This window comes from Enhydra lutris, unplaced genomic scaffold, assembly GCF_002288905.1.
Source record: "Enhydra lutris kenyoni isolate GAN:26980312 unplaced genomic scaffold, ASM228890v2 scaffoldscaffold30, whole genome shotgun sequence".
Taxonomy (NCBI): domain Eukaryota; kingdom Metazoa; phylum Chordata; class Mammalia; order Carnivora; family Mustelidae; genus Enhydra; species Enhydra lutris.
In genome coordinates this window covers 16,489,808-16,513,764 of record NW_019154114.1, presented here as the reverse complement: position 1 = coordinate 16,513,764, position 23,957 = coordinate 16,489,808, and the positions used below count along the sequence as shown (strand labels likewise).

The window sequence follows — 23,957 nt, the reverse complement described above, 5'->3', positions numbered from 1 at the left end:
TGCTGCTGCCTTCACCGAGGCCAAGCCCTTCCCATCAACCCTCCACAAACTGGTTAATCAAAAGAGAGATTACACAGCTTCAAGGTCTTGGCAAGAAGACCAAGGTGGCTGGCTCCTTCAGGAGCAAAGAGAAGGACAAGAGTAGAGCCGAGCCCTGTGAACGTGTGGCCCCAGCGCAAGCCACAGCACGGCCTTGGTAGGTGCTCTCAGCCCTTCTGAAGGGACCCCCCCGCCCCCAACCAACAGCAGGGGGATCGTGCAGGAAAGATCAACTACTCTAGAAAAGCATTATCTGGCTTGACTCTACTTGCTGAAAGGAAACTATACGGAACTTCCAAAGAGCTTCACCCTTTCCAACTACATGACCTACTCAAAGAATCATACGGCCTTGTCCAAGAAGGAAGAAGGAAGGATGCTAGGCGGAAAAACCTGGGACCACGGAGGAATTCTTTGATGATATGGCATTTCTGGCTCCATAATTCCCAATGGGTGTTTAAGTCCATCAGCCAACCATATCCAGAGGCCACTCCCACCCCACCAGCAGACACAGCTCAGGGAACCCCCAACTGGCGTTTCTTCACTCACCAGGACTGGCTGCATCTCACAGAAAACCAGGAGGGAAGCCAGCTCGATGTCTTCACTGTACCCGTTCTTCAGAGGAACAGATCTGAATCCTGCAGCAGAGAATGGAAAGGTAATGCAAAGACAGGCCATTAACATCAGACCTTAGCTTTCTTAGGGTTCCTGGGGATCCCATGTCCAGTGCCAGAAGCAGATAAGTTAGTGGCCTATGCTGGGGGCTGACTTTCTGGAAACGAGGGGTCCCTCCTGATGGCTCGTCACGGGCGTTCCAGCATGCAGCTCCGACAGACGAGCCCACACAGAAAAGTGCAGTTAAAGATCTCTGCCATGTAGAAATGAAAATCATTCCCTCGAAAGAAATCCAAACATACAGAACACGACACATTTAGAGGGACTGCAGCTGTGGTTCAATTCCTTATGTCCTCTGGAAGCCAGAAGACTCACAGGAGTAACGCACCTTTGTGTCTTCTCCTCCGTGTCTGCCTTTACAAACCATAGGATGGCGGGGAAGGGGAGGCGGGGTTCATCCTGAAAGATTTCTAATAGTAGGAAATCTGTCTCATGGCAGTCCATAGCAGTACTGATCCTCCTCTGAAAGCCTTTCTCTATTTATAATTAGGACACTCATTTACTAGTGTTAAGTTATAATTTAGGGTGGAGGGTTGAGGTAGAGCTGATTTCCCCACAAACAAATCTTTATGACAACACCTCTCAAAGCGTGGCTGGTTTGCTTGTTTTAACTAAACAAATACATAGTAAAAATTGAAGTCTCGTTCCTACCCGCTCATAATCCCTTCTTCCAGAAGGAGCCATGTTAACAGTGTCTTCCCAAGACACTGTCGTGATTTCTTCTAAGTCACTAACGATAGTACTGGATGGTTTTCGTTTAACATTCTGTTTTGGAGATGCTATGGCCCTAGTTTGTCTCAAAAGCTTTTACCTGCATTGTCTTCTCATTCTCCTGGATAAGCCGTGCCTGCATTAGGGCACGTGCACCATTGCCTCTGTCTTCCACCATCCGGGTCTGGGCTTGTCCGATGATCATTCTTACTCTCGGAGAGCCTGAACAATTATCACTTGACTGATCCCTCTCTCCCTTCCCAGTGCTTTCGGTGAGGAAGTTGATGTACCCTTTGCAAGGCCACACCTCCTCTCTCCTTCCTTCCCCTAATTTGGGTAAGCTGAATCACTGTCTCGATAAGACACTCCATGTAAATACGGCTGACCCTGGAGCAGCACAGATTTGAACTGCGTGGGTCCACTTTATACACAGATTTTTTTCCCGATAAGTACAGTACTCTAAGTGTCTGAACATGTTTTCTCTTCCAGCTTACCTTAAGAATACAGTATAAAATACAAAGTCTGTGTCAACTGATAGTTACGAGGCTTCTGGTCAGCCGTAGGCTGTGAGTAGGTTTGGAGGGAGTCAAAAATGCTAGGTGGCTTTTTTACTGCTTGAGGCATGGACATCCCCACCGCCACATTGTTCAAGGGTCAGCTAGATAGTGTTTCATTTTTTTTTTTTTTTTAAGATTTTATTTATTTGACAGAGAGAGATCACAAGTAGACGGAGAGGCAGGCAGAGAGAGAGAGAGAGGGAAGCAGGCACCCTGCTGAGCAGAGAGCCCGATGCGGGACTCGATCCCAGGACCCTGAGATCATGATGTGAGCCGAAGGCAGCGGCTTAATCCACTGAGCCACCCAGGTGCCCCAGTGTTTCATTTTCTAACCGTAATTCTTCCCAAAAAGGAGACTTGGTTATAAAGTTGTCAAACATACAGCAAAGCTAAAGTAACAGTACAAGGAACACTGTGTGCCAGCCACACAGATCCGCCATTAACCTTTTCCTATGTTTTTTTAACCACACTTACCCACTCCACCATCTAGCATACAGGCGTGTAGATACGTGTCTCCACGTGAGACGCGGACACCTGGGTACATCCCTCCTGCGCGCTGGCAGGCATCTCACGAGCTGGACCTCAGTACTTGGTGTCCGTGTCTTCCCACTGAAAATCTGTGCATTTCATTGTGTGTAAATTTCAAACGTCCAGTGCTCATCGCCTTTTTACTGGACTTCGATGTCAGTGCTTTTGTTGGATCACCTTTCCCTCTCGTTTTCTTCAGTACTACCTCTTGAGACCTAAAATCCTCGAACGCCACGTACTTGAATGCATCCATTCTTCGGTTTTATACCTGACTGTTTGGGTATAAAACTCTCAGGTCAGACCTCTCCCGGGAGGATTTTGAGGACATTGTGTTCCATGAATAGTGAAGTTTTCTGACCTCTTCTCCCTTTCTTTTTTGTTTCTTAAAAAGATTTTATTTATTTGGCAGATCACAAGTAGGCAGAGAGAGAGAGACGGAAGCAGGCTCCCTGCTGAGCAGAGAGCCCGATGTGGGGCTCAATCCCAGGACCCTGGGATCATGACCTGAGCCGAAGGCAGAGGCTTAACCCACTGAGCCACCCAGCGCCCCTTCTCTCTCTTCTTCCCTTCTAGGTGATGCGATTTGTCTTGGCTTGTCTGCTGGTCTGGTTGTTTGGCCTGAAATTCTGCATCTGTAAGAGCTGGTCTGGGGACAATGGGGAGGAAGTCTATCTAGGTGTTGAGCGGCTGTTGGAATGTACTAGCCTGCTGAGCGCTCCGTGGACTTGGGAAGGCTGTGAAGTAGCCCGCATACTCCAATGACGGGGAAGTGCCCTTTTGCTTAGATCCGACAGGCAGCATGTGCCCCCAGATTTGGAGAAGTGCGCCCCATCCCCATGCCCCTCCTTTCAATGGCCAGCTCTCATTTCCTGAGCCGTCTTCATGCATCCTGGGGTTAGGGCAGAAAGGTGTTTCCCAGTTCACCAGAAACAGTTTGGTTCTTTTGTTGTTGTTGGTTTGGGTTGTGTCATAGACACAAAGGAAACGGAGACGTCTTTTTTTTTTTTTTTAAAGATTTTATTTATTTATTTGACAGAGAGAGATCACAAGCAGGCAGAGAGGCAGGTAGAGAGAGAGGAGGAAGCAGGCTCCCTGCTGAGCAGAGAGCCCGACGCGGGGCTCGATCCCAGGACCCTGAGATCATGACCTGAGCCGAAGGCAGCAGCTTAACCCACTGAGCCACCCAGGCGCCCCCCGGAGACGTCTTTTGAAGCGAGCTCCATATTTGGTTTATCAGAGTAGCAAAGGCCTTCAGAGTAGGAAGAACGTGGAGTGTGCAGTGAGACATTCCCAGGTCTGCAACCCAGCTCTGGTCCTGCCGGTGTGTGACCCTGAGCAAGTTAATTAACATCTCTAGGCCCCAAAGCGCTGGTGTTTAAAAGGCAGAGATGGTAAAACCCCTTTCCCAGGACTGCTGCAAGGATTAAAGAGTTGAAGACGCAAAACGCAATCAACGATGTTTTCCTTCCTTTCTGGGCTCCATCTGGCTCAGAAGCTTAAGTGTGTCCCTAATGACCGTGGGCAGAGTTTGTGAGTTCAGAAGACTCCCAACGCCTTATGCGAAAAGGGGTTGTTTCGCGCCTTCCCTGAATACGGATGTGCCAGGCCTCGCTGGGAATTGCACAGGAGCAAGACAAGGTCCTTACCGACCATTCTCCCCGCGGGAGAAAGGTCACATGTTTCATCATCCATGACCTACTGCTCTTTAAAAAAACTGCAAAGATTTTATTGATTTGAGAAAGAGGCGGAGGAGAGGGAGAAGCAGGCTCCTTGCTGAGCGGGGAGCCCAACGCGTGGCCCTATCCCAGGACCCCGGGATCATGACCTGAGCCGAAGGCAGCCACTTAACCAACTGAGCCCCCCAGGCGCCCCTGTTCTTTGTATTTTAAATCTTCAAGCTAAGTGCTAACATTTTCTAGATTAATGGCCACAATTCAGTCGGTAAGGTATGGGCAGGAGCATCGACTCTGACCTCTCTCTCCAAGGCATTAGGAGCAACTACAAAGCTCACATCCCTTCTCCTCCAGAGGACACGGTAACGAGGTCCTGACAGCACGGCAGGGTGGGTCCAGGGGACGTGGGCTGAGAACACAGTTACCATAGAAGGAAATCTCTCCCAGGCTCACTGTCTGCTGCTGTAAGAGCGCGCATTACAGAACTGCAGCTTCGCCGCTGGAAAGTAGCTGCCTGAGTGGGCTAGGTCCGCAAGAGGGGTTGCCCGGTAGAGGATTTCAGGGACTCACATGTGTGTCCTGTGAGAGAACATGATGAAGACGGCTGTCTCCAAAATTCTCTACTCCTTCACTTCGGAATTTGTTTCCTGGATGGTAAGATGAGCAGCTGAGCTCAGTCCTCTCCAGGTGCCCGCTGAGGAGCTGGGGAAGCCTGCCCCTGCCTGTCCCCCCACCCAGGTAGAGCCAAGTACCCAGGGACAGGCCCAGGGACCTGCACTTTCTAGGCCCAGGGTTAGCTGGGCAGGTGCTGGAAATGATCAGCTTTAGGACACTAAGGAAGGCAGAGGGTTAGGAATATCAGCTGTTGTTTCAAGTTTAGAACAAAGGAAACAGGACACGAGATTTCCAAACAACACCAAGAAAAAAGACTATATGGGTATATAAATCACTAAAATGAGGGATCTGGGTCTCTTGAAAAATGATCCTTGGGGAACAGTGACCTCATGAGAACTCCAAAAGGATCTATGATCTTGTGGCTCTGTGCCGCAGAAATGCTAAGGAAGGGGGAAAAGGGAATTCAGCATCGAGCGAGGGCCTGCTTGTCAAAGGCGACACAATCCAGCAGGAGAGTAAAAGCAGAGAAACCAGACAAGGTAAGGACAGCCCCGTTTACAAAGCACATCCAGCTCACGCGTCCCATTTTCCGTCCCTGGGAGGGTCTTTCTGCATTGGGGGGGATGGGACACAGTTTCTTTGTTTTTCGGGTTTTTAAAGATTGTGCACGTTTGCATGCCAGAGCGAGCACGAGTTGGGGGAGAGGGAGAAGCAGAGTCCCCGCAGAGCCGGGAACCCAACGTGGGGCTTGATCCCAGGCCCCGGAGATCATGACCTGAGCAAAGGCAGACGCTTAACCGATTTAATGATGTAACAGTTTATCAACTGTTCCAATTTTATGGAACAGGAAGGTGAAGCTCTGCTGGTGTGGGAAGCAGCAGATCGGAGACTGCGCCTCCCAGCTGTGCGGGGCCCTTTCCTTCCCTCCCGGGGCACAGTGCCAGCCCGGTGGGTGTCGGGGGTCAGAGGCTTGACTGCGCAGGGCGTAGCCTCCCCCCGCCTTCCCTGGTCCAGTCCGTACCCGTGGGGAAAACTTTATGTGATCAGCTGTCTGAGCCACCCAGTCCCTTTTGCAACAATGTCCTAAAAACCAGAATGCTGCTTCATTCTTTCTAAAGCCAGCAGCACAAACCACAAGTCCTGCTAAGCCCAGACCACACCTCTTAATTAAAATGACTTACCCGATTTGATTCCTTTGATGGGGTAAGTGGCGTGGGCAAGGAAGTTGGGATCACTGAACATATCTTCCTCGTAGACGACAAAACGCAGAAACGCCAGGTTGGGGTCATAAATTTCAAAGGTCACTTTTTCCTGTGTTGGAGCCCAAATAGGGCTGAGGCCATTGTCATCTGGAACGAGATAGAGGTTCAGCACAGGCTCCACGGGTCCTGCCCCCTCCTGGTTAAACCACCTCCTTTGTCCCTCGGCTTTTTGAATCTCCTTAGCAGCTCTATAAATAAGCATCGAGGCCAAAATCTGAGAAGAGTTACTTTTCCAGGAGCAAGCCTGGTAAAGCGGCTGTCAGAGCTCTGGTCCTTAGTAAGCGGAGAAGAGGGACCACACCCCTTGCTGCAGTTTCCATCTGGGCTCCCCGGTTGGGCAGGGGTGGGAGGGCAGGGAACGGGGAGGTTTAGAAGAGATCAGAGTGGGGAGCTGACAAGGAAGTGGGGCTGGCTCTCTGAAAAGGTGGAACGGATGTGGGTTCTGGAGTAATTGGGGTGAACCAGCCTCTTGGAGCAAGGGCAGTTGCGGGCCTGGCCCACCCCCCGGGAAATGTCAGTTTAGCTGGTATACGTATGATTTGTTGCTCAGGCTGCCTCTTACCGGGGACAGTGATCCCAGGCCTTAAAACATTGACCGTTTCTTCCTGGCTTCAGGGTCTCCCTTCCCTTGGAGGATAGAATCGCCCAGGTTGGACGGCCGCCTGTGGGCCAGCCACACTGTCTGTGTCTCTGTGTCTTAGCCTTAGGTGCGGTAGATAAAGTGGGCAGGGCCCAAAGAGGCCCACCCTCCGTCGCCCCAGCTTCCTAGCACAGGGGTTTGGCCCAGGACTCCCACTGCGAGTGGCTGGGTGTCTGTCCAACTAATCGTGGGGTCCTATGTTTCCCCCCCACCAACCCCAAGCTGGACAGTAGCAGGTATGAGGGATGCAGGAAAAGCCACGGACCATAAAAGTATATCAAATCCCCCCCAGGATGCAACTTACTCACAACTGTTGTCTTAAACTTGTTGTTGTCATACTCAGCTCCACAAATTTCCACCTCCACAAAGGGACACGCAATACTTCGTCCAAGTTTGGGGAGATGGCGAGCCCCGAGAACCTGGGACACCAAAGGTAAGTACTGGAAGTCCTCCCGAGCATAGAGCTTAGTCTCAGTGCCAGAGCCAGACCAGAGGAGGTCCCAGGCACCCTGACAGCCTGAAGCAGGGGCCACCCCACTGCTTCCCTCTCATGGATGGGGAAATAGGGCTGGAGAAGCCCGGATGGGAACCCTCATGCCATCACAGAGACCTCCCCGAGCACAGACATGCACCAGCACCCCCCACCCCAAGAACCTCCAGAGACCGCCCAGGAAAGGACAGAGGAGAAAGTGGTATTTTTTTTTAAAAAGACTTTTCATGACACATGCTGAATTTTTTTTTCCTTCCTTAATCATATGAGAAATGCAATTCTGATCTCTCTCTTGCATACTTTCCAAAAGAGGAAAAAACCAAAACTCTTACAAAGAGACAACACGTTCTCGGAAAGTTGGATGCATTTTCATCCATTTTCACCCACTAAACCTGGCTGCTGTGGGGAGACACTCTCTCCTTTGTGAAGACAAAATGGCCATTTCTCATGTTTATTTCCCTCCTTCTCTAGCCGGAGGCTGATGTCACTGAGACCCTGCTGAACCCAGCAAGAGCTGAAATCCTACCTCTCCCCTGGCAGGTGACATGGGGAGGTGACCAAGTCTCCCTGGGACCTGGGGTGCCCTGAAATTCAGATCTGAAACAGTGACTGGACGTCGATGGTTTCAGCAGGCTGACAGGCGTTATGAGCTGGAGGCCTGAGTTACCTTGACCGACAGAGTCATCAAGATCTTTCTCTGGGACTCAGGAGGCATCGGGTCATACTGCTCGGCCCTCATGCTCTCAGGCTGGAGGACGTAGCCGGTGCGACCATTGAGTGAGAACAAGGCGTGGTTCATCTGCATGTACTTATCTGGGAAGGAAAGGAAACCGTGGCAGGTAAGAAAAGGGAGCCTCCTAGGCAGGCCATGCTGGGGCAGCAGGGGGTGGGGTCGTGGGAGGTGATTTATACCTGTTTACAAAAATAAGTTTCAGGCAGTCGTTAAATTAGGAGTTTCGGAAAAAAAAAAAAAAAAAAATCCCAGCTGGTGAACACCATTCTAAATGTGACACTAAAACCTACTCAATGCTCAAAATTTCTTACATTTTTTTTCCTGAGAGTTAATTTTAAAATTTCAGTTAAGATAGGCTGCACATGAGAAAATCAATTATCATATGGTTTCACTTGTGGAGCATAAAGAATAACACGGAGAATATTAAGAGAAGGAAAGGAAAAGTGAATTGGGGGAAATCAGATGGGGAGACAAAGCATGAGAGACTGTGGACTCTGAGAAACAAACTGAGGGTTTTGGAGGGGCGGGGTGGGAGTGGTGAGCCTGCTGGTGGGTATTAAGGAGGGCACGGATTGCATGGAGCACTGGGTGTGGTGCATAAACAATGAATCTTGGAACACTGAAAAAAAGAAAAGATAGGCTGCATGTACACATACATACACACAATCATTTTAGCTCAAGTGACAGGGAAGGAGCAACACACGAAAGTGATCTGATAATGTTGCTATAAATGACTTCATCCCATTAATGAGATGATGTAAAAAGCACAGTTTGCAGGAAAGAAAACACTTTCTAAGTACACAGAAAACCGGCTCACAATGGTAAGGCGTACCATTGTGACACGATTTGTACCTGTCACATGCACAAAGATCAAAAAGGTTGACTATGTTGGTGAAGTCACATGGGAAAGGTGTATTCAAACACTTGCCCGCTTCGCATTCCCTCCCACGGTCTCTCCGGGGTGCGGTCTGATGAGGCCTCAGAGCTCAGGCACGACAGGGTGCAGGTGTTCAGTGAACCTCCTCAGGAAAGTTGGCCCAAGTGCCAATGTGGTAGGACCTAGCCGGCACTGAGCTCTCAGTCCCGCTGCTGGACTCCCCCATCTGTGAAGCCATGCTCACGTAAGCTTACAGCGGGCAGGGCCGTCCTTAAGAGCAAATGAAGGAAGTGCCTCGGTGGGGGAGACCTGTTAAACAGTGTAGGGTTCCACTCAATGGAATCCTGCACAGGCATTAAAACAATATAAAGGAGACTACTGACGAGATTCATCAACCAAAGAGCCCAGTGCTGTGATTTATGCTACCACTGGTATTAAAATATTTTGCATGTTGGCTTTTCTCGGAAGTGAGCATCTCTGAGAGTCTAAGCATGAAGCCCTCAAAGGAGGAGAGGCCAGGAGAAGAGCTCCCTGAGGATGGCCACTGAACACCTGGATCCAGCTATGCCTGAAGCTTGATGCTAACTCCTAGACTTCCATTCCACGAGCTTAAGTGTTTCCTTTCTCCCTTCAGCCACCCTACTCCGTCACCTGCCATCAAAGAGCCTGCCAAATACAAAAGCCCAATGTCCCACCATCACTCCATTCAATGGCTGGGCCCAACACTGGCGTGCTGGGTGAACCCTGACAGATTCTGGGACAGGGGACTGGGCCTGAAGCGACGCCACCATCAGGGCTCCTTTACCTGGAGTCTGGAAATTGAGAGCCACCATCTGGGAGCCGCACAGCCAGAGGCGAAAGGGGTCGTAGTTGGAGGAGTCCACCCTCTGTCCCTTGGGGTAAACTCGAGTCAGGCCCTTCTGGTTGTACTTCAGGAGGTCGACGGGTTTCTGCCTGACGACACTGTCCGCCTTCGTCTCCACAAAGGAGCGGATTTCTCGGAAGTCGGGGTTTTCTGCGCACAAGAGAGGGAGTCACCGTTTAGTCTGTCCGCTGCTCTGTCGTGATGTTTGCTGCGCCAGCTGAATGCGCAGGTGGAAACAGAAACCAGGAACCTCGGGGCCGAGATGGCCTGGGGTGAGATGCTCTTACCCTCACCGGTACTGCTCTGGGCTCTTGCCCGCCGAGGATCCCCACATGCCCACCGAGGAGCCCCACATGCCCACAGCCTTGCGGTCTGGGATTCGTGTCATTTACATCTTGTTTAAAACCACCACCAGCCTTGTGCCCGAAAACACGAGTGGTACAGTTACAGAAGGGGACAGGGTGGCGGATGGCCACAGGAATCAGGAGGAGGAGGCGAGCTTAGGATCTGGCTTCCTCCTCCCAGATACTGTGCAGAAGACAAGTGTACCAGGACCCATGGGGGAGGGAGAGTCTGCTGCCTACAGGCAGGGGTGGGGTCCGAGGGGGTGCCAAGGTACAGGACTGTGCAGCTGTGGCTGCCCGCCCCTGACCACGCTGAGTCCGGCTCTGAGCTCCGCCACAGGGACCAAGGGACCCACCGCCCAGTGACGGGTAACTAGGCTTCAGTGCTGTTCCTCTGGCCCTCCATCCTGGAATCACAGAGGTTTCGAACCAAACAAAGAGGGAGGAAAAGAACAGGATCTTATTAGGGCCAAGAACTTACTCCTGTGGAGATGGGAAAAGATTCATTTTTTAATCCTCCTATGGCAAGCTCCATGGCCCCAGAAGCCCTCCAGGTCCTGATTCCTGGAGCCTGGGACTGTAACTTACAGTGGCAAAGGGACTTTGCAGATGGGATTACATTAAGTAATCTGAAAGGGGGAGATCATCTGGGCCCTAAACGTAGGGTCTGTGGATAAGAGAGGTGGAGGGAGACGTGACCACAAGACACAGGCAGCAACCAGAAAAGGCAAGGCACGGACCGTCCCCTTGAACCCCTGGACGGAGCAGGACTCTGCCAGCACCTGGACTTCAGCCCAGTGACCCTGAAGTTGGAGGCCGGGTCTCCAGGGCGGCAAGCAAGCAAAGGGATGGTGGTTCCCCGCCGGGCTTGCTGTCATTGGTTGGAGCAGTAGGGGGATACTAAGATGCCTCCTGGAAGTTCTCCTCCTGGCCCCTCGCCCTGAGGACAAAGTCCACTTAGAGCCCTGGAGGAGCAGCGGGAGCCTCTCTCTTTGCCCTTGGACAGCTCCTGACTCCAAAGGAAAGCAGGGTTTGCAGGGAAGGTCAGGGCAGAGCCGGGGGGACCGTACCGAGATTGTCCTTGGCCTTGCTGGTTGGCTTGCAGTAGACGACCATGTCCGAGAGCTCGATGGCGATGGACTGGTTCTTCTCCCAGTACTTCATGCTGTTCTCCTGTTGGAGCCGGCCCCCAGCGTCAGCCCTGAGGCTGCCCCCATTTTCCTCCCCAGAACCCCCCACCCCGTCCCCTTTCTGCCTCCTGCAGGCTCGGATCCTTAATACAGTTGGAAGCTTTCCTTTGCCCTATGCCTCCTCTCCTGTCTTCTGAAATTCCTGTGTTGTTTCTGCCCAGAATTGGGGTCGAGCTGGATCCCTGGGCATGGTTCCCAGGAAGGAGGGGAGGGTCCCCGTTGTCAGCACCCCACTTTCCTCGATGCTCTGCTCTCGGGCTCCTGCCACATCCATTCCCCTAAAGTCACACGGTTAAAGCTGTCCAAGCCCAAGACCTCCCGTCCTTGTAGGTGCTGCACCTCCTTGTCTGAACCCCCTGGTCCCTGCACGGAGCCTCGCGACAAAGGTTCCCCAGGCCCTCGGCCCCATGCCATTTTCCCTTGGAGGACACACTATCCATTCGATCCCCATCTGTGCACGGATGAGTGCCTGCTTCACCCCAAACCACACACCTTTCTCAGATCTCCCCAAATTCTGCTTCTGCCCCACTGGCAAAGGGGGAAGCTGGAGCAGTAATGATATGCAGATGCTACCCTTCACTGGTCATAGGGCTTCTGAGCCTCAGGCCTCACACGCTACATGCTAAAGTGCATGATGGATACGACGGAGGGTGGCCCCCACCTCCCCTGAGTGGTAGAATTTGTGTCCATTTTGCAAAGGAATTGCAGCACACAAAGCTGAGCAGCGTATCCACGCTCCACAGCAGGCCAGTGACGAGAAGAGAGGCTTTTGCACCAGGCCTCACCCTTGTTAGCACCTTGCTTTATCCCTTACACATCATCTCCCAGAGAAGATTTTTCTAAAATCCCACCGAGTTCACATCCTGGGTCCCTTTGAACCACAGCACTGACTTCCTGCTTCTTACACTGTACCCCCCTTAGCACCCCAATCATCCTTCCTCTGCCAGTCCAGAAGCTCACTCCTGCTTCTGGGTTCTACCCCAATCACGCCTCTTCCAGGAAGCCTTCCTAGTTAACTCCAGCCAGGATGAGGAAAGGAATTGTGCTCTGCACCACTCATGCCTAGCGCCGTCCTCACAGAGCCCTGTGCGGGGAGCAAGTGTTCCGGGGACAGCTGATTTGGTGAGCGAGACGTCCTACCACCTGGTTAGGATGGCAGGAACTGGAATCAGACAGGGGCTCAAACGCTGGCCCTCTGGGCACATTGTATAATCTGTGCCTCTGTTTCCACAACTAGGAAATGAGGCTAACTGGAAGACTCCCCTTCTAGGGCCTCCAAGCTGTAAGCAGGAAGCCCTGTGCACCCCACCAGGTATGTGGAAGGCCACAAAGGGCAGCCCCTCGGGCGGCCCCACACGTGCCCCCGCTAAGGACAGCAGAACTGCATGAGACAAGGGTGGTGGGACGCGTCCCAGCAAGGCTGAGTTGTGGAAATTTGGTCTCACTAAGCACAGAGCTATGACAAGCCATGGGGTGTCCCTTTCCCCACCCCTCAACCTCAGCAGAAAGCAATGAAAGACCTCTCACTTCTTCCAAACTGTGTAACAATTACTCTCCAGACCCGTTAGGTTAGACCCAATAGGCGGTTTCAGAATTTGAAGTCACAACCCACTGCACTGGCCAGGCTTTTGGAAACTAAGCAGACAGATCTTGGTGAGTGGACTTTTGCCTTCCACCGTCAAGTCACAGAGCCCTGAGCAGGGGGTCGATGGTAAGGCCCTGGCCAGGAGCTGGCAGTGAGCTCAGCGTTCATCCCGTGACTTTCCCCAGGACTTGTGCCGGGGGCCAGTGGTTTCTGCGGACGGATGTTTCCTTAACCTTCACATGTATAAGCACCAGCAGAAGTAAAAACCAGTTAAGGAGGAACCTAGATCAAAGCAGAGAATGGAATGTGAAGGACCAGGCTGCGTTTCAGAGCCCTTCCTGCAGGGGTGGGGGGCCTTCAGGTCAAGCTCATGGATCTCCAATAAGAACAGCAGAGAGCGCCAGGGTGCACCACACCCCTTCTCCTGGGGAGCCCCACATACCAGCCTTGAGGCCTCCGGGGATGGAGAACAAGGGCTATAGGGAACAGTGGCGAAGGGTGCTCTCTCTCATTAGTGTTTTCGCTGCTCTCAGCCCGGGCGGGGGTCCCAGAACCACAAATACTAGAACACGCTCAGGAGGGTCCTGTCCCGTGCTGGCTAACGGTGCCCTCCAGATCAGGGTGATAGTCGTTCAACCAGCAAGGAGAACGGACCTAGAAGGCAGGGGGAACCGATCTTTCAAGTGCAGCCCAGGACAGTGGTGCGCCCACCCCTCCCCACAGCAGAGGCACAGGAGAACAGAGAGGCTCCCCCACCAGCAGCAGCACACACAGCCACGCTGGCCACACGCTCAGGGTACATCCCACGTGTCTGGTGGGGGTGGGAGAAGCCTTGGGAAGAACGTAAGGCCTCGAACAGAGTCGGCCACAGGGCAAGAGCGGGCACTGCCCAGAAGGTGCCATCTGCCCAGCCCCCCAGAAACAGCCTTCTCAAGTAGATGACCACATTCAGGGTGCAGAAAAGAGGGGCAGGGGCTTCTGGGACCATAGACTGGCCAAGATGTGAGGGCCCCCGCCTCGAGGGAAGGAAAGGACAGGTGGGTGACCCTCCCAGGGCCCCAGAGGAAGGAGACTAATCAACGGTGACCAGGGGGCCAAGGCACCCACGAGATCCTGAGGAAGCTTAGAAATCAGTCCTTTGGGTCAAGATCTGCCTTAGAAGCAGCAGGGCATGTGGGAAACCCACAAGCCAGCCCAGGTGGCACCTTGCTCCCTCATCCCACATACAGTACCACAGGCCCATGTCGTCCTGGTGGGACAGAGAGACGGTCCCCCGAGCCCTGATGTGTCAGGCGCGGGGCCTGGCCCCTTCCGTGCATCATCTCACTTCCTCCGCCCTGCATCCTGTGACGTAGCAATCAGGTTCACTTTCACGGAGGCCCAGAGTCACGTGGTAATGGGCCCAGGGTCCAGCCCTGCCATTCTTACCCAGATCATCGCCCTTCTCAAAACCCCTCCGGCCTCACACCAGCGCTCCAGTTAGGATGAACCTGGAAACACCCCTTCCTATTGGGAGTGGAAGGTGTCCCCCCGCCCCACCCCGCCCAGAACACACTGGTGGAAGGACAGAAAAGGTCAAGTACGACGTCCCCCTGCAGGTCCCGGATGGGGAGCTCGGGCCATGCTCGCTACGGAGACGCAGGCTGCTCTGGACGAGGTTGTCAACCAAGAACACGTTCCGTGTGAGGAACACAGTTACTCCACGGTAGACGCGCAGGGTCAGAGAGGCTCCAAACGTCCAGGATCCTTCCACCCACCCTAGCCCTAGCCTCCCCGGGGGACCGCCAGGGTCCCTTTCCGCTCCATGACGACTGGAGCACCTGTGGCCCAGCCCACGTCTTCCCCGTCCTCCCGCGGCCCCAGCACCCCGCCCCCACTGCCCCCCTAGAGGGAGCCCAGCCGAGCCAAGTGCCCACCTTGGTGTCCATCTTCCACGTGATCTCCCGGATACTCTGAAACCACTCGAAGAGCTCCTCCACCTTGTCTGTGGCAAACTCCACCGGGGGGTCGCCTTGCTTCTTGGGCTCCAGGATGAACACGAACTGCTTCTGGTTCTTCCCCTGGGGCGCTTTCACTTGGGGAAAGAACAGGGGAGGTCCTGAGCAGCCGGCGCGGGAAGGCCGGACCTCACACCGCCCAAGCCGCCTCGTGCACGAACCCAGCCAAAGTGCGGCTGCTACGGCCCCAGCCCGCAGTGAGCGGGTTGTCTGCGCCGGGGCAGGCGGGGCCGGCCTCTCCCCTCCGTCACAGCCCGAGAGCTGCCGCGGGCCGAGTCGTGTCCTCTGAGAAGCAAAGTCTGCTGCCTGACCCCTGCCCTGTGAGGAGCCTCTCTCGGAAACAGGATCTTTGCAGATGTCCTTACGGATCTTGAGAGGAGATCCTTCTGGATTTGGGATTGCCCAGTCCAAGAACTAGTGTCCTTACCAGAGAAAGCAGAGGGAAATTTGAGACACAGACACAGGAAGGATGGCTCCGAAGACAGAGGCAGACAGTGGAGCGTTGGAGCCACAAGCGCAGGAGCACCAAGGATCGCCAGCGGCCACCAGAAGCTAGGAGGCAGGCCTGCGATAGATGCTCTCTGCAGAGAAAGTATTTTCTAGAAAGAAAATGCCATGGGAGGAGGAATTATGTGCTCAGTAATATCGGGGCGACATGTCTGAGCTCTTGCAGGCCAGAAACATTGTAAGCAGATGGCACATACTGGATCGCACTGGACCCCCTTCACTACCTTTCGGGGGGGCTACACTTTTTATACTCATGTTATAGGATGGGGATGGGCTCATGGAGGCAAAGTCACACCACTAGTAGTGGCAAAGCAGAGGCTCGAATCAGACGTGGCTCTGAGCTCCGACTCCATAACCCCGGAGCTGAGGGCCATGCTCTGCAGACACGGTGTGGACGAGCTAAGAGCAGTGCAGGTGAAGGCCCGAACCCAAATAGCCCGGCCCCCTTCGCCTCGTAACCAGCCATGGGACCTGGTCCCTGAGGGGCTGGCTTTCCTCGTCTGCTAACTGGAACACAGGCTCGGTGTCCCTGCGGCACAGGCTGACGGGGCGGTGGCAGCCCCCTCCCTGCCGGGCTGTGGGGCTACAGTCGGGAATACACGCTCCGCCCGCGAGTGCACCTACCCACGTTATAGGTGTTGAGATCCAAGATTCCTCGACAGAGAGACCCTAACGGATTGTCCTCAATAATCTGCGAAGAAACAAGACATAACTCACGTTAGTCTGAACAGGAATAATAAAAAGACAACCAGTTTTCCAAAGCACGCCGTTTTGCAGAGACCCTGCCTGTGCAACTGTCTAAAACGCATTTTCACTACAAGACGCATCCGTGGGGCGTGCACTCGACAATGATGCGTGCTGCTGACAGGGACCCAGTGGCCAGCAGGACCCAGCAGGGTCAGCAGTTCCTCTTCCAGTCTGTGCACACGAGCCTGGTGAATTCCAGAAGAGGGTTGCCAACACTCCCACGGATCTGGTTTCAAAACCCAGCCCCGACCCTTCTTCTGACATTATTATGAAAGGGGGCCAGCTGGCCTCCTAAAGGCCAGCTCCAGAACATTCTGTGGCTCCCCACGACCTAGGGGTATGATGCCCATGCTCTGGGATCTGCATTAAGCCTTCCCAGGCCCTGGCCAGCCTTCCAGCTGCACCTGCCACTGCGTGTTCGGGGCACCAGGGTCCGGCTGCGACAGACAAGATCTTGGTCTCTGGACAGCTGGCAGAACTGTACCTGCCCATTGCTGGTCCTACCTCCACCCCGCACCCATCCACCAGGATAATGCTGACCGGGGCGGGGCGGGGCAGGTGAGGGGTCTCATCCCTGCCTTAGGCCCGACCTGCTGAACACAGCCACATGCCCAGAGCCACACCTTTGCTTTGGCTGTCCTTCCTGCCTGGAATTCCCTTTTGCAAGACTCGCTATTGATCTCTAACTTGACTTCTAAGACTCCAGTGTCCACTACTCCATGCAGGCTTCCAGGATTGCCCCATCTCCCTTAGGAAATTCCCTGGGTATGAAAAGGCCTCAGAGACCTCATTACAGAGAGTCCCTCCTAGGTGCAGGGCGGTCACCTCCCCACAGAGGCTCTGGGCAAGAGGAGGGGAGGGAACAGAAACAACATTTGCAATGTCACCAGCAGGGCCAACCTTCTTGCTCACACCAAGCACGTCCGGAGTGTCTGGCAGCCACAGTAAACGTGTTCCATTTGCAAGCTGCTTGAGGCAAGGGACAAATTCCCTGTTTGGCCATTTTCACTCCGGAGGGAATTCTCCTGCCTACACCAAGCCTTCCAGCCCAGCACAACCCGATTAAAACATGACGGGCTTGTCACCATGACTTTCGCCCACGACTGGGGGGACAATCTCAATTTCCCTATCACTCTGGCGTCCCTGTTCCGCTGCTCCACGGGGACCACATGGCAGCAGCGTGCGTGACACGGCCCTGTGGAGACAGCTCAGCGGATTCCTCGAAGGACAGGACGGACGGTCCCCCCCATGCGGTGACCTGGGCTCACCTGCTTCTCCAGCTCCTCCACGTCGGCTGTGGAAATGTCCTCGACGTAATTGGACGGGAAGTACTGCTGGATTCTGGTTCCATAGTCCCCTTTCCACCTAGATGAAAACAGAGGGCATCCGAGGGCCTTCGCGGGGCCGCGTTAATGATCGCTCACTGCTCATTAGATCCAAGCCATGCAAGGGGGAGCGGCAAGCCGCCAAGTGACCAGAGGGGATGATCATTATCTGTGACAACCAGGCATTTCAAAGGGATCCTCTGCTTTTTTTTTTTTTAAAATCAGCAGTGAGTGAGTGGAGGGGCCGCGTCCTCCCCATGACAAGATTCTCGTGTTTGCTCAAGGGCACCAAAAATGTCCGAGCTTGACGTGGACCTCGGAGCCCCTGTGAGGCAGACGCTCAAGCCTAGGGCAGGCTCTGCCCCACTTCAGGGAGAACTGTGAACACAGAGACCAGCGTGGGAGAGAAGAACGCTGCTGGGGCTAGACAGCCAGGAATCAAATTCCAGCTCCATCACCAACCGTCAAACTGGAATAACCCCAGTGCCTCCCGCAGAGGGCTTTACTGGGACCAGAGGGTTCCGCATATGCTGAGTGTTTTTAACAGTGCCCAGTATACAGTAAGTGCTCAAATGATGTTAGTTCTCGTTACTCAGCCAAAATACCGCCCCACTGACCTCCTTCTCTCCTCTGTGATAGCACTGACAACAAGGGCTGTAACTGATCTGTGTATGTGTCTCGACTCTACCAAACTGTGCTCACCTCTAAGGTTCTCCCCCGAAGCAGTGCCCAGCATGCAGGGCCTGCCCCTCTGCAGCAAGGGGGCGCACCCACAGCTTTCAAAGTCTTCAGAACAGAGCCTAGATGCTTTAGCCTGACCCTAGGAACCCTTGGACCTCAACCCCTGCCTCTCTGTGGCTCAAACTTGACCTTCCTGCCAGACAGCCTGTTGCCCCCACCCTTCCGCCCCTGCCTAGCTTACAGGCCTCAGTCCATGCCCCTTGTATCTAGCTTGTCCCTACTAACCATGTGAGACTCAGCTCAGGCATGCCTCTTCCAGGGAGCCTTCCCTGACTGCTATCCAGCCCAAATGTTCCTCCTTTGTGCTCCTGTCGCCTCTGTCCCCACAAATGGGGAGGCAGTCTGTGCCTTTATATGACTTTTACTTCTGTCTTCCCCACTATGTGAGACCCTTGTTGATCTTAATTGAATCGGTACTCAGAGGTGGTGGAAAGCACTTAGTAAACGTCTGTTGACCTGAATAAGCCCAGTGAGGACCGGCTGTCCTGTGGCCTGGTGGAAATAGAGGACTGCTAGACAGCGTCATCCCCCTGTTTCTCCAGACCCCTTTCGGGCAAAGACTGGCTATAAGCAGGGTGACCATATGTATCACTTGCCCAGGACCAGGCTCAGACCTGTTGTCTGGTTGTTGGTGTAATTATTGACAAGAGCATTCCTTTCGCTCTAAAATGCATCCTAGTGATTCAGTCCCCTCGCCATATTGGCCCTAGGTTGGGAGGACGCACAAAAAGGTGGACGGGGCGCCTGGGTGGCTCAGTGGATTAAAGCCTCTGCCTTTGGCTCAGGTCATGATCCCAGGGTCCTGGGATGGAGCCCCGCGTCGGGCTCTCTGCTCAGCAAGGAGCCTGCTTCCCCCTCTCTCTCTCTGCCTGCCTCTCTGCCTACTTGTGATCTCCATCAAATAAATAAATAAAATCTTTAAAAAAAAAAAAAAAGGTAGACCATGTCCCCCACCCCCAGGGATGGTGCTGTTGCCACCAGAGCAAAGGAAACAAGGGGACCTCAGCAGGCAGTGTACCCACAGCCCCTCACCAAAGACACTGACACCAGACTCTCAGCTCATCTCAAGGGCCCTGGAAATTTAGAGCACCCCACTTCGGACGTGTGAAAAGGCAGGAGGCAGTTTCACACATGGAAAAGAGTGTGACTTAGAGAGGTCTGCCCACAGCTTGGTAAAAGTCACCCACACACATGGAACCTTTTACAGAGGCAGGCTACAGAAAGGGGCATCATGGGCCCAGGGGAGACCCAGATTCTGGCCAGGCCCCTCAGGGAGAGACAGGTGGATGATACCACGGATGGTGCATGGAGGCCGGGAGCCTACGAACAGGGGCTCCGGCCCCCACCCCCAGCTTCAGCACATCACTGTTTTGCTACTTTTTTTTTTTTTTTGGATTCTGGGGATCCAGGTAAGATATGGATTAGAAAGAGGGAATTCTCAAAAATAACATACAGGCCAACAAAAAAACTCTGAAAACCACAGAACCTAGTACACGAGTCAAGTCAGGAATACGGGCTTTGGAGTCAGAAGGCCTGGCTTCGAATCCCCGCCTGCTGTGTGGGCCTGGCCATTTCTGTACCTGTCTGTGCCTCAGTTTCCTCATCTGTACAATGCAGGTAGGTTTTCAGGGTCACTGAGTGGGTTTAAGTGAGTTCTTTCAGATGAAGCGTTTAAAACAGTTCTTGACACAAAGAGGCGCTCAATTGTAGCTGCCATTCAGATCTCTAACTCAGGTCCCGCCATGTCATGGGAGAAAGGGATGCCACATTTGTGAGGCGGTTGTTGCTCCACAGTAAGAAATAATCCTGCAAGACCACCTACCTGGGGACGTATGGACGGGCAGCCAAACTTTTCCCCAGGTGGAAAGGGAGAAGAGATAGCTGAATGCTGGCACACACCCAGGGGGATCTGGCCTAAGCATGTCACTGCTTCCATGCAGGCTGGGGCCACAGCACAGGACCAAGCGATAGCTTAAGATTTTGAACTTAAAGTAACACACAGGCTCCCCTAATGGGAAGATCCCACACTGGTGTGTAGCTAGATAACTTGGGAAAGCCCCGTTTGCCACCTCTGTAAAGTGGGGGTACCCACAGTCAACCCTGAGGGTCGTATCAAGAATCTCGTTAGACCATGTGTGAAAGCAATTAGCACGGCCCACAGCACCAGGGAAGGTCTCAGTGAGTGGCAGCTGCTGCTATAAATAAAATAATACATAATACGATGGGATAGGTTGTTCTTAACGCTTTTCTCAATAGAGCATGTCTTAAGCCACCTTCGCAGAGAAGGTACAAAGGTCAAAGCCAGCCCAGAACGGCAGAGAAAGGGGGTCCAGAGGTCAGCCAGCGCCTCAGCCTCACCGGCAAGAAGGGACAGGTCAAGTTCCTCCAGCAAGTGGCCCAGCCGCCCTCAGCCTTACCAGCCCCAGGGCTCCTTGGAGACGTTGTGAATGAGGGCTCCACGGCAGAAGCTCAACTCATCGTTCCGCTTGGCTTTGTAGTCATACAGAGCTTTCACCGTTCTCTGAGGCTTTGGGGGAGAAAACAAGGAGAAGGTCAAGCCGGGAGACAGAAGCAGAGAGGCATCTGCGTTGGGTCTTCTCATCAGGAAGCAGGAGGCTTCAGCCCAAGGTTACAGTGCCATCTGCTGGCAGTGGGCTGGCACTGCGTGGCAGAGGAGCCTCCCAAAGTCACCAGGGAGCAGGGATGGGGACTGGCCCCAGGTCAACCAGCTGTTAAGTGGCTGAGCTCAGAAGTCAGTTCATGTGAGTTATTGCCATTCTGTAAGAAGCAACATGGGTTCTAAAAGCTCTGCCGTAAGAACTTCCAAACAGAGGTGGTTTCACCTGCGCATCTGCCTTCAAGGGTGGATACAACTTTGCCCCGTGAACTTCACGGGTCTCTGCCAGGCTCTAAGCCTGCGAGGTACAGCCAGTGGCAGAGGAAGTTGGCATATAATGGCCTCCATGAGGAGCAAGTCTCCAACCTCTCAGAGGGCAGGAGAGGTCCTCAAGTCAGCGCCTTCACTAACAGGAGAAATGAGCCGTCCATTGGCTGAACAGGCTTGCCCGAGGCACAACGAAGTGACAAACAGCCCATGCGCCCAGCCAGACTGACCGGGCCAGATTCCAGCTCCATCCCGTCCTGGCTGTGTGGGGGGCACAGCAATCGCACCCCGTGCATATGTATGTCCTCTTAGGATGGCTCTAGTCATCCCAGTTCCGAGAACACATCTGAAGGAAATAATGCAGAAGATGCCCAAAGCCTCAGATGTGAAGTTCATGTTAGTGTTAACCAGAACAGCAACGACCAGAAATGACCGACGTGGCCACTGATGGGGACGTAGCTAAACTGGCACAGCCACCTGAATATTGAAAACATTCTTTTTTTCAAAGTCGAAATTGCAGCCCATGTGTTGGGCTTGGCTCACCAGTTTTAGTAAGAACGGTCATGAGGAAAATAAGCAAAGGAGGAACCCACACAGGACCAAGAGGCAGGTGAACAGAATACAAATGGCAGTGGGGGGTCGGGGGAGCTGTACAATGCGTCTCCGTGCAGACAAAGGCCCAGGAGTGCAGAGAGCGATGGAGTTCGCACACGGAGACCAGGGCTCATCACCAGTCTTGTTTCCAGAGTAGTGGTTTTCTCACTGCTAACCCATCTTCAATTGCAGCAATAGTAATGATTTTATTTTGAGGGGCTCCCCCTAGCCTGGCAGCCTGCGCGCCCATCCAGCTTTCATCGTGTGTTACTGGTCTCACTCGGGACAGGGAGAGTCTCTCTACAACTTGCGTTGGTGGCCAGGATTTTAAAAAAAAATGGGGAGAATTCACATAAAATATCCAGATGAATGGCTTGTCTTGCAAAACCAGGAGACCTGGCCCGCTCCCTGGAAAGGCAGCAACTGAGGGCGAATAAGGCGTAGCCACCCTTGAGACTGGCTGGGGGGTCCTCAGTTGACCACCATGTCCACCGTCCCCTGACATCCAGCTGACAGGCGGCCTTACTCTCACTACCAACAGCTTCTTCACATCTAATAAAAGTCCCCTACTAATTTCACACACAGTCCCCCTGCCCACATCCTTCCAAGCCTTCATCTCTTGCTGGAAGGAATTTGCATTGGCCAAGGATTATACATTTAAAAGAAGAGAAGAAATTCATCTCCGGATTTGCAGGTAACAAGAATTACCCATGAACCGTGCGCCGGGTGCACCCCACCCAACAGAAAATTCGCCATCATTCTTCCTCAGCAGGAATCCGATCGAGGAGCTGGGGACAGAGTTAAAACCACCCCCACCTGGGGGGAGTCACACGGCAGCCGGGGTGGGAGCAGGAGATAAGGTGCACACTGCAAGGAGGTCAGTGAACCAGACGGAATTCATAAACACCACGGGCTCCGTCCGTGAGCAAGAAACATCTGAAAGACTTTTAATTAGAAGCTGTTTGGCCCAAAGGTGGTTCATCAAACCTCAGAGTTTTAGCAAGTCACCGTCACTTTTAGGTGGAATTCTATTAATCTCTTCCCTGAAACCAGATGTCACACTGTCAATCATCATTCCTTCTCAAAAAAATAACAGAAAATCAATTTAGCGGGGGGGGGGGGGGGGGGGGGGAGGGGCAAGTCTGCCCTCAAGTCCCCTTGCCATGCTCTGCGGGGGGGGCATGGGTTTGGGGACCAGGTCATGGTGGGAATGGGAGGGATGGCACCGTACCATGGAGGGACTGATTTCACTGGGATCCACATACATTCTGCTGACGTCGTAAAGGGAGTTTATGTCTCTTTCCTGAAAAAGAGCAAAGCAGAGTAAATGGACAACGCCCTCCGAGCTCCCGGGGCAGCCCAACACAGAGCCAGGCTTCTCGGCCACCCCCAGGGACGAAGAGTTGAAACCTCCCAGTTTCCTCGTGCCTCCTGGTGGAGACGGTGAGAAGCTGCTGAAAAGCTCCCCCAAACTTGGAAACTGCACCCCCAGAGGAGAGAGGTCTCTGTGCCGGCCCTTCTCTGCCGGGCCCTGCAGGAAAGCCAAGCGTGGAGAGCAGCGGCACGTGGAAGCTCCCGCTGGCCAGGGCCCGCCCCACACCGCCCCGAGCCAGTTCCACGTCCACGGGGGGGGGGGGACACAGGCCACCCCCTCAAGGGATTACCACCCTGGAAACTGGCAAACACCCCAAACCCAGACACGTTCCACATTTACCGGCTCACACTGAACACCCATCCCGCCCTCTGTTTGCTCTTGTCACTGTCTCTCCGGGTCCCCTCTGGCCTTGGGCCACAGCCGCTCCCCGACCTCGAACCGGCTTTCCCGCAGCCCCGTGGGTGCTGGCTGTCAGGTCTGGGCTCCCATGTCGACCCTCCTCAGACCTGGCCAGAGCGCTCTGGCTGCGGTCCTACGCAGCGCTCAGCCTCGCTCTGTCGGCTTCCCAGTCGTCCACCTGCCCGGGACAGCTTCCTCCTGCAAGCCGTCCAGCTCCCCTCCAGAACCGGAATTTCCCAAGCCAGGCTGTGCTCCACCACACGGCCAAGAGCTACGAGTGCTCCTGGGCCATGGCTGGTGTATCCTGAATCCTGTATCCTATCACCTACGTGGCAGGAACGAAGATGTGGGAATCGGGTCAGGTCTGTTTTCGGCTCAGAACCCTTGGGTGGCTCAGAATAAAAGCCAGTGTCTCTCGGGGCCCTGCTCTGCTCCAAGCGGCCCTTCCTTAGGTCCGCCGCACTCTGGCTCTCTCAGCGCCGGCCACACTGGCTGCTTTTCTGAGCCTCCAGGCACGCCCTCGCCACAGGACCTTTGTACCCACTGATCTTCCTGTCCTTATCTGCGTGAAGCAGTCCTCCCCGAGCGCTCGAGTCTGCCCGAATAC

General features: G+C 53.8%; 1 protein-coding gene across 4 annotated transcripts in view; it reads right to left on the bottom strand.

Moving 5' to 3' along the window:
* The window catches only part of LOC111152978 (phospholipase C gamma 2), a 140,304-nt gene that overhangs the window by 22,499 nt on the left and 93,848 nt on the right, over positions 1–23,957 (bottom strand). For all 4 annotated transcript variants that reach the window (XM_022511757.1, XM_022511758.1, XM_022511759.1 and 1 more), the window contains 11 exons: positions 22,808–22,879; positions 20,516–20,625; positions 17,301–17,397; positions 15,910–15,976; positions 14,698–14,855; positions 11,077–11,179; positions 9,603–9,812; positions 7,855–8,000; positions 7,002–7,116; positions 5,977–6,144; positions 586–674 (listed from right to left, as the gene is read on the bottom strand). In XM_022511757.1, coding sequence (XP_022367465.1) covers positions 586–674; positions 5,977–6,144; positions 7,002–7,116; positions 7,855–8,000; positions 9,603–9,812; positions 11,077–11,179; positions 14,698–14,855; positions 15,910–15,976; positions 17,301–17,397; positions 20,516–20,625; positions 22,808–22,879 — 1,335 coding nt within the window. The remainder of the gene's footprint in view (positions 1–585; positions 675–5,976; positions 6,145–7,001; positions 7,117–7,854; positions 8,001–9,602; positions 9,813–11,076; positions 11,180–14,697; positions 14,856–15,909; positions 15,977–17,300; positions 17,398–20,515; positions 20,626–22,807; positions 22,880–23,957) is intronic.